The 9,097-nt window shown below is 42.7% G+C and overlaps 3 protein-coding genes across 4 annotated transcripts; 1 reads left to right on the top strand and 2 right to left on the bottom strand.

Annotated features, from left to right (window-relative positions):
• Window positions 1–1,353: 1,353 nt before the first annotated feature.
• Window positions 1,354–2,055, top strand: LOC127300515 (polyubiquitin 11). Its single transcript, XM_051330644.2, has one exon. The coding sequence runs from the start codon at window positions 1,354–1,356 to the stop codon at window positions 2,017–2,019; it is 666 nt and encodes a 221-aa protein (XP_051186604.1). The 3' UTR covers window positions 2,020–2,055.
• Window positions 2,056–3,237: 1,182 nt separating this feature from the next.
• Window positions 3,238–3,916, bottom strand: LOC127300517 (18 kDa seed maturation protein). The gene has a single exon (XM_051330646.2). The coding sequence runs from the start codon at window positions 3,834–3,836 to the stop codon at window positions 3,399–3,401; it is 438 nt and encodes a 145-aa protein (XP_051186606.1). The 5' UTR covers window positions 3,837–3,916; the 3' UTR covers window positions 3,238–3,398.
• Window positions 3,917–5,197: 1,281 nt separating this feature from the next.
• LOC127300513 (enoyl-[acyl-carrier-protein] reductase [NADH] 1, chloroplastic) lies at window positions 5,198–8,811 on the bottom strand. Of its 2 annotated transcripts, none has more exons than XM_051330642.2 (12): window positions 8,517–8,811; window positions 7,831–7,940; window positions 7,693–7,748; window positions 7,507–7,591; window positions 7,379–7,426; window positions 7,198–7,272; window positions 6,963–7,074; window positions 6,338–6,389; window positions 6,208–6,259; window positions 6,058–6,115; window positions 5,745–5,843; window positions 5,198–5,646 (listed from the first exon to the last, which is right to left on the bottom strand). In XM_051330642.2, the coding sequence occupies exons 1-12, from the start codon at window positions 8,761–8,763 to the stop codon at window positions 5,516–5,518; spliced, it is 1,125 nt and encodes a 374-aa protein (XP_051186602.1). In that variant the 5' UTR covers window positions 8,764–8,811; the 3' UTR covers window positions 5,198–5,515. The 2 variants fall into 2 exon arrangements, with proteins under 2 accessions (XP_051186602.1, XP_071676249.1); XM_071820148.1 differs by lacking the exon at window positions 8,517–8,811 and adding an exon at window positions 8,277–8,291.
• Between the last annotated feature and the right edge of the window lie 286 nt (window positions 8,812–9,097).

Raw genomic sequence — 9,097 nt, 5'->3', positions numbered from 1 at the left:
AATTACATTAAAGTAGATAGTAACATTTTACGAATGCTTATTATATATTAACTCTCTCACAAAATTCATGTTGAAGTGTCATAGTGCTGAGCTAGTTGAGAATAAGAGACATGATTCAACATTTCAACATGCATATATAGTTCCGGAGTTTCAGATAAGGTGATCCGTTTGCTAGAACCCCTTTATAATGGAAAACAACCGTCTAAGCTTAGGGAAGTTCCTAGGAGAGCTACGGGTATCTTGGTATCTTTACCATCTAACCATTATCACGATCTATACTGACACTTGCATTCACATGTTTTACATTGCTCTGGGACAGCCCCGTCGATGGCCACGATCGAGCACAGAGATGTTGTGAATCTGCGAAATAAACATTTCATTTATTCGGATCTAGAAATTCCAGATAAGGAAGATGAAAATGAGAGTCTTTTTCTGTGATTTCTGAATGTGGGAGAAGAGGAAATTCTAAGATCGTTATCCAAACAACCCATCGTCGCTCCCGTGAATAATGGGCCTCGGAAGCGGAAGACTTAGCCTGCTCTCGTCCCAGAGCACCATCCCACCTTCCGGTCGATCAGGCCCTATAAAACGCCATCTGTCCCCAACTCCCCAACCCTAACACTTGCCCTTCCGATCTCCCTGCACTCCACATCTCCACGGCGGAAGAAATAACACCCATTGATCCGTAACATCATCGTCGCCTTCAAGGTGCGTACAAAGCTGTCAGGTAGGGTTATAAGTGTAGGCTTGCCTCTTCGAATTTGCGGCTCACCTCATATGATTCGTTAGATCCTAGGGTTGGTTGTATGCAGAATATTATGATTGTTTCATCGTTTTTCCACTTTATATATACATGAAGGAATAACAAGATAAAGAAAGATAGTCAAAATCGTTATGTGTAATTTGGCCAACCTTTGAAGATATACTACCTGTTAGAACTAGTGGATGTTTTATGTGTTGTAGTACTATATATAGTCTAAATAAAAGTTGGACGAAAGTATGTGCTGTTGATTTTTTTAGTTGGTGGTGGAAATTGTAAGGGCTGCATATTCTGTTTTCTCGATTAGATTGGTACATTGTAGCAACTCCCAAGTGTACGCTAGCTTCTGTAACGTTAGTCTTAGCTGATTTGGCATTCGCCTGAAATTGCTGGTTAGTTAACTGTGAATTGCATGTTCACTTTAATGTACAGAAGGTGTGTTTTCTCTTGATTGCCCAGGACTTAATTTTGCATCTGCAGAAAAAATTCTGTTATTACTGCTGCTGTGTTTAGATTAACAGTTAAACAGTTATTGTTTCTACAATAGCCTAATAAAACCATTTTTTGACTACTTTATTGTGTGCTCGTTCAGAATGCAACTATTTGTGAAGAGCCCCACCGGCAGGACAATCTGCCTCAAGGTCCACCCATCAGATACACTCTATACTGTCAAGGCAAAGATTCAGGAACAACACTGCCTTTTCTTTGATGGAGTGCAGCTAGAGGACAACCTTACACTGGCTGATTATGGCATCCAGCATAAGTCCACGCTTGACCTCCAAGAAAGTATGCAAATCTATGTAATGGAGACCCTAGCAGGCAGGACCATCACTCTTCAGGTTGATAGCTTAGATACCATTGACGAGGTGAAGTCCAAGATCCAGGCTAACGAGGGCTTTCCCAAGGGTCGGCAGTGCCTCATCTTTGCCAACAAGCAGCTGGAGGACGACAGCACCTTGGCAGACCTCAACATTTGGAAGGAGTCCACTCTCCTCCTCGTCCTCCACCCTGCCAATACAGGAGGTACGATGCCCATCTTCGTGAGCACCACGGAAGGAAAGAGACTCCGTCTTCAGGTTGACAGCTCAGATACCATCGACGATATCAAGGTGAAGATCTATGAGGCGGACGGCACTCGCCCGATACAACAACGCATCATCTATAATGGCAAGCGGATGAGGGACGAGTGCACCCTTGCAGACTACGACGTTCAGAAGGAAGATACTCTACATGTGGTCCCCTGCCTTTGTGGTTGCTGAGATCAGTGAGATGAATTTCATTCGACGAGCCTTCTTTCTTCCAGTAGTCTTATTTCTAGTGGATTTATCACTAAAACTATTGTTGCAGTCGTTCTTTCCTGGCAGATTTAGTAGTTTCTAACTAGAAGAAAATTGCTGAGATCTTATATCAAGTGCCCCTGGGTCTGTCTTGGCATCAATTGATTGAGTGATATATAGTCAACAGTGCCTTGCTCTAGTTCCTGTCTATTTCCTCATGTCGTCCTTGCTCTCTGTATCGAAAAATTGCAGCATTTGCTCTTGTAGTTGTAAAACTAATGTTTTTGCAGCTTTCCCTTTTTTCTGAAACGGAGGCAAATGATTTTCCTCATTCTATTAATTAAGGAGAAAAGTCATAACATGACTAGGTGTTCAAGGTTACAAAAACGGAGGCAAAAGTCGTGATTTGGGCTATGTTTCCCTCCCGAGAGTGCATTTTTAGAGCAGGTGCTTGGTGCGCACCTGTATCCATACCGTCTATATTGCATCAAGATCCGTGCAAAAAAAAAAATTTGTTCCCCTCTCAAACAACTTCTCATTTTTGTATCTCTCACACCACATAATATTTGAACTCGAAAATTTGCAGATCACTTAAACATAACAATTAGAATGTGGGAAAAATGTTTTAGATTATTTATGTCATTGTCTATATATTTCAAGAATTTATTTTGAATTTTAAATAATTTAAATTTGCACAAAAAGATTCTAAACTATTTTTTTTCCATTCTATTTGTTATTTTAAGTGAGGTGCGCACCTGCTCCATTCAACTTTTCACTTCCCTTCTTCCTCGTACTTGTATGTTATTATGTTATTTGTACAACTATCATTCAGTACTGTAGTGAAGTATTCCTAGGGTTTGTAGTACTTGTTAAGATCTTGGCACATAATAATGTACATACACAAGCTAGGTGAACGATCTTTGAGACATGCCTCGGACGCCAGACATCGTATTTGACCGCGCTAAATAACGGATAAAAGGAGGCTTTGGGGGCACGCGGCGGTGAAGATGCTCTTATAATCAAGTTCATAGAATTTCCTCGGCATCATATCAGTGACGCAGTACGGAGTTCCTGATCTCCTACGTTATTTTAGGGAAATAGAGCTAATCCGAAAACTGAAGTGAACGAGTATCGTGACGCTGACGCCATGTGCTGCCCATCAGAATTCAGAGCCACAATAGCAAGTATACTACAGCTCTTCATCATAGTTTCAATTTTCAAACCAGACAAGACAGACAACCAAACCAGTATAATAAGTACAGCAGCAAACTCGAACAAACATAACGCTCGCTGATCGCAAAGCCATTTTACACACGCGCGCGCAAATCACCGTGGAGAGAAATCTCAGACGAGCTCTCCTCCTACATCGAGCGGCCGCCGGCCGTGCCGCGCGCATGCAGGGTGCCCACCGCGTGCCCCGCCCCCGCGGGCAGGCGGCCGTCGTCTATGCTCCCCGCACGCGGAGCTGCCGCCGGCCCTGCGCCGGGGCCCTCCACCGCCACGGCGCGGGCCTCCCTGTCTGCGTCAGGTGTGGGATGGTAGCTTAAGGCGGTGGCGTGTTCCTTGGCGGCGGCGTTCTGGCGCATGGCGTCCTGCTTAACGGCCTCCACCTCCTGGATCCGCTCCTGCTTCTTGGCCTCGGCGGAGGCCTTGGCCGCCGGGTCGTGCGCCTTCACCTTGTCCACCTTCTCCTGCACCACCGCCTTGGTCTTCTCCTTCCCCGCCCACGCCGACGCGCCCACGTTCGCCACCGCCTCCTTCGCCGCGCCCACCGCGCTCGAGCTCTTCCCGCCCTGCATCTCCCAACCTCTCTTGTCACTCGCTCGCTAAGTCGACGCTATCTGTTTCAGCTGTGTCTCGGGTGATATTGCTGTCTTAATTTGACACAGTTCGATGGTAATATATGAAGCGCTCGTGAGCACAATAGGATCAAGGGGCACGTACGTGTCCGGTGTCCCAGATTCTCAGGTCGGCACGTACGTCGTGCGGCTCGCCGAGGTGCACGTGTGCCTCGTCGAGAAGCTGCTGTCGGCCCGTTTGGGACCCCGTGTGCAGTCTCTGGAAGATGAATCAGATTCGCGAAAGTAGCAGGAATTCATTTTGTTTCCAAGCTGCTGAGATGCTCTATCTACGCGTTTATTTTGTTTCCTTTGACGAAATTGTAGGCAGATATACTTTTCATTAGTACCGGGCGGCGGGCGTCTCCGGGATCTCATTTTCCAGCCTCCTAATCCCCGTGCAAAACAAGTTCGGGATCCTGGAGGATTGGACCGTTTTCATGGACAATACTGGCCATCTTGCGGGAATCTAACTTCCCAGCCTCTAGTCCCCCGTACTCACGGTGTCCTTTTTGCTGCTGGGTAGAATTTTTTTTTATGTATTTTACTTTAGTGTAGCAAAAATAGTTCACTCACGAAATAAAAACAAATAGGATGAGCTCGCCAGACAGATCACGAAAGACTCGTCGGAGAGCGCGTAGCAAAAGATTGTCCTATTGTAGCAAAAAATAGATATCGTCGGAGATATCGATCCTTCGCTAGTAGCAAAAAGTTATCCTCTGCCGGTAAACGCCGGAGGTCTAAGTTAGCAAAACCGGTCTTCGCCGGTAGCAACAACAAAGGCCTAAGGCAGCAAACTTACCTGAACTAACGACCGAAGAAACACGTAACATCTACCCATAGTTCACATGTAGTATATATTAAAATATCTAAAATATCTTAGAATTTGTAGCAAAATAAGTTTTGAATATTTAAATATAGACTACACAAGGACACTGAAATGCGTTAGATACAGCTAGAACATCTTACAATTTGAAGCAAACTAATAATTCCTCCGCTTGAAAATAAGTGACTCGATTTTGTTTAGATACGAATATATTCAAGTGACTCGATTTTGTCAAGATACGGATATATCTATATCTAGACATACTTCAACACATATATAGATCTGTATACAGAAACAGCTTAGTGATTTATTTCCGGACGGAGGTAATAGTTCTTAGTTGGCACCACTACGAACTTTTTTCCTCAGTTAACTTCTGCTTGAAAGATACATAGCCAAAGTTTAGGCATATTTACAAAGTTTACTGGTGGCCTCAACAGGACAATATAAAAAGCTATTGTATACGACCAATCCAAACTTGAAACATGATGAGAAGGTATATATAATTGCAAATGCAATCCCTTTTATTCCTTTCCAGATCCATAGCATAATAACAGGATAAAACAAAATAATTGACTGCACTACCACACCTCTATTTTTAAATACCAACATATAGTCCGGACTTAATGGAAACAAGGCACACAATCTCCCATGCTCCAGCAACTTTTCTATCCTCGAACCTACCATCTCTACCTCTTACAAATTCATCCCAACAATCTAGTTTCAAAACTACATTGACAGCCTCGTTTGGAGTGGGCCAGCTACAAACCACTCAAGCTCGAACTCACTACACCAGATTCGGAGATAAAGAGCATGTTTAGGTGGATAGAGTAGGGCTATCAACCGCGAGAGCCATCGTGTTGAGTCCATTGTCAACATAGACAGTTGAGCCAGTAATTGCAGACGCCAATGGAGACACTAAAAATGCTGCTGCATTTCCCACTTCATCTGTCAAACATGAGACCATTTATAAGTAACTTATAGATGGAGTATCTCAATAGTGGCAGAGAAAGAGTGGTAATAAGCGGAAGGAGTCACTTTTTTACCTGCCAAGAGTTCCTTCTGCAACGGTGCGTTAACGTAAGAGTACTCAATCATCTTCTCGATGAAACCAATAGCTTTGGCAGCTCGGCTCCCCAATGGACCTAAGGAAATAAGGAAAAATTCAATACATGAATCATGATCATGGTGATGAAGGATCACGGATAGCACAGCTACTGAATTGTTAAAGCTAGACTAGATGCCCTAAACCACTATAACTGTTAATTTAGTACACAGATGACATTTTCTAATGGAAAGCTTTATGCCTAAAGGTTTCCTAGAAACAGAAAATTATTTAATTTTTGGCAAAGAAGATACCTGCTGATATAGTGTTCACTCTGATTTTGCCTTTCCGGCCTGCTTCATAAGCAAGAACCTAAATAGAAAAGACGGAGTTAAGTTAAGGTACGCAAAACAAAGCACTTATGTACAGATATTGAGTCATGTCAGTTGTCACAGAGTACATACTCTGGTATCACTCTCAAGTGCTGCTTTAGCTGAACTCATGCCACCACCATACCTAAAAAGCAACAACCAAACAGATCATAAGTACACGTAATTCACTTCATCGCCATGAAATCATTAGAATAAGATTTACCCAGGAATTGTCCTTTCTGAAGCAATGTATGTTAAAGAGATACTTGCACCTCCTATTAAACATTGAAATAACAAAACAATGTAAGCTGGGTCACCTCCCATTAAATATTGGAATAAGAAAAAACAGTGCAAACAAATAGTTTCTAATCTGAGTTCACACACGGAATTGTTGAACGCCAAAGTGATAAAAAAGGAACACTACACATATTGTCCCATCATATTGTTTATATGGCAAAATTTTCCTACAGCTAAATATATAGTTGTATCCGATGTAAAAAAATGCCATATTATGTACTCCGGTAATTTATGATGGTTAACTTTCCAGGCACATATATGGGGAAAAAAATCCTACAGCTAAATATATAGTTGCATCCAATGTACAAAATGCCATATTGTGTACCCCTGTCATTTATGATGGTTAACTTTCCAGGCACATAATATTTCATATAGGGCATCAGGCAGATTTACATTGGCATTCGCCCTTTATCCAACAATTAATCCAATCAAAAGGCAAGTGTAGATAAACGCTGATTCGCTTGACCATTTAAACTCAGATGGTAGTACAACAGCAAAAGAAAACAGCACAAGAATAAGAACAGTGAAAGCATATCAGTAGGGACTATTACCTGGATTCATGATGGGAAGGAAGTGCTGGAGTAAAGAAATATACGAGTAACTAGATGCTGAAACTGCAGCAAGATAGCCACTTCTTGATGTCTCCAGCAAAGGCTTTGTTACCTTTTAAATAAAAAAGAATGAGGTTAACCAAACAATTATAACTGCCACCAATGGCTGTGATGATGATGATAACAACAGTGGTGGCATGCGTGTGTCTGCATCTGTCCATGAGAGAGGCTTCACCTCAGGACCATTGGCAAGAGAATGCACAAGGATGTCAATGCTGCCAAAATCATCCTTCACAGTCTCAGCAACTTCCTATCAAATGAAGGCATATAGGAATTAGGCCTTCGATAAGAAGTATTATTGCAGCATAGTCTTCATCTATCACCATTATGAGTTCAAGAGGCATGTTATAACTCACCTTCACAGTCCATTTTGAGGACCCCGCATACCTCTTATTTGTTTTAACCTTCAGCACAAATAGAAGGTGTCAATAAATCAAGAATTGTAATTGACAAGGAGGATATCCTAAATACATATGAGCATTACATGTTCAGGAACATCCTCCAGGGTGTCATAAACTGCATCCAGTGGATAGACTTTAGTAATCTCCATAAGAGATCCATCAGGCAGCCTGCATTGAGTGATTGTCAGACACTAGACAGAGGACAACAGATCCAGCAAGGAACACTGAAGTGGACGAAATGGAATTATGGTAGAAGAAGATGGACATACTTCCGTGATTCATCAAACTTTCCACGTCGCAGGCTCGTCTCAAATATGTTCAGTGCCTGAAAATGCAGATGGTCAGTAAGATTGTTCACTAGAATAACCACCATAGTAAATTAACTTTCATGATAGAGACCAACTTACAGGCACCCATGTACCAACAAGAATTTCAGCGCCAGCTGCAGCAAGAGCCTTGGCTATTGCCCAGCCATAACCATTATCATCAGCGACTCCAGCAATAAACGCTCTTTTACCTGAAAAGATGGCATATGAACTAGTAAATTTAGAGTACTTTCACAGTTGTGGAGGAAGACAAAGACGGTTCACATACTATATTTCTAGCATTGCTAATGGCAAAGCATTGGGACACATTTTCACCTAAATATGAAGTGAGCTTTGCTCAGTTGTATAACATTGCATAGACACAGGACAAACTTAGTTGTTAACACGGAAGCACAATTGAAGAACATAGTACTGTATAATGGCAGGAACAAGCAATTGAGGAAAAAATGCAGTAACCGTTAGTACAGGGGTAACCATCTATCATGTTGTAAATTCCTTGAGTAAAAAAGCAACTGAATTGAGCTTACCTCTGAGATCAATGGGTATATATTAAGACGTTTCACATAATATATTTGTAGTGTTGGTAATGGCAAAGCACGGTACACATTTTCACCAGAATCTGAAGTGAGCCTTGCCCAGTTGCATAACATTGCATAGACACAGGACAAACTTAGTTGTTAACACAAATGCAGTAATCCTAAGTACAGGGGTAACCATCTATCATGTTGTAAATTTCTTGAGTAAAAGCACAACTGAGTTTATCTTACCTCTGAGATCAATGGGGAGTCCTGGGGCAGCTCCCTGAGACATGGCCCTCACAGCAAACCTCTTGTACTTTGCAGCAACAAGTGGCCCCGCCGACGCGGTCTGCACACAGCTTGCAAAGCCGGTCCTGGTGCTGAGCGCCCTTCCAAACGCAGAAACCACAGATCTTGAGCCGAGCATCCGCTGGCACGCAGGGACGCAAGGGCGCGCCGCCACCAACTGGATACCCGTAGCCGCGGACGCACCCATGGTGCTTTGCGTAGAAACACAGCAGACAGACGTGGAACTGCAACAAGAAGAGAGCGTGTGTCATACTGTCATGTATGAACCGTGAAGCATGCATTGCTCCATGGTATGGAATTAATCTAATGGGTATTTGGTTGTGCGAATTAACTCCAATGTTATCCTACAGCATCAATATATCAGTATGTATATGAGGGTCTGATGACGAAACTAACACAGGCGGAAACACAGATGACATTCGTCTGCCTCCTATTGTAAATTTCTTCTATACAGCGGAAAAACTACATCTGAAATTCAAACTGCTACTATAGAAAACAAGAGGCGGCAGTTGCACGCATCG

This window comes from Lolium perenne, chromosome 5 (genome assembly GCF_019359855.2).
Source record: "Lolium perenne isolate Kyuss_39 chromosome 5, Kyuss_2.0, whole genome shotgun sequence".
Classification (NCBI taxonomy): domain Eukaryota; kingdom Viridiplantae; phylum Streptophyta; class Magnoliopsida; order Poales; family Poaceae; genus Lolium; species Lolium perenne.
The sequence above is the reverse complement of the archived record's forward strand: the minus strand, read 5'-3'. Positions and strand labels throughout refer to the sequence as shown.

Bases quoted from the DNA above. Each gene is read 5' to 3' on its own strand.
- LOC127300515 (XM_051330644.2), top strand. From the start codon at position 1,354: ATGCAACTATTTGTGAAGAGCCCCACCGGCAGGACAATCTGCCTCAAG.
- LOC127300517 (XM_051330646.2), bottom strand. From the start codon at position 3,836: ATGCAGGGCGGGAAGAGCTCGAGCGCGGTGGGCGCGGCGAAGGAGGCG.
- LOC127300513 (XM_051330642.2), bottom strand. From the start codon at position 8,763: ATGGGTGCGTCCGCGGCTACGGGTATCCAGTTGGTGGCGGCGCGCCCT. The intron at 7,427-7,506 runs GTAATGCTCATA...TTTGTGCTGAAG, and splicing joins TGGAGGATGTTCCTGAACAT to GTTAAAACAAATAAGAGGTA. The intron at 6,260-6,337 runs GTAAATCTTATT...GTTGCTTTTTAG, and splicing joins TCAGAAAGGACAATTCCTGG to GTATGGTGGTGGCATGAGTT.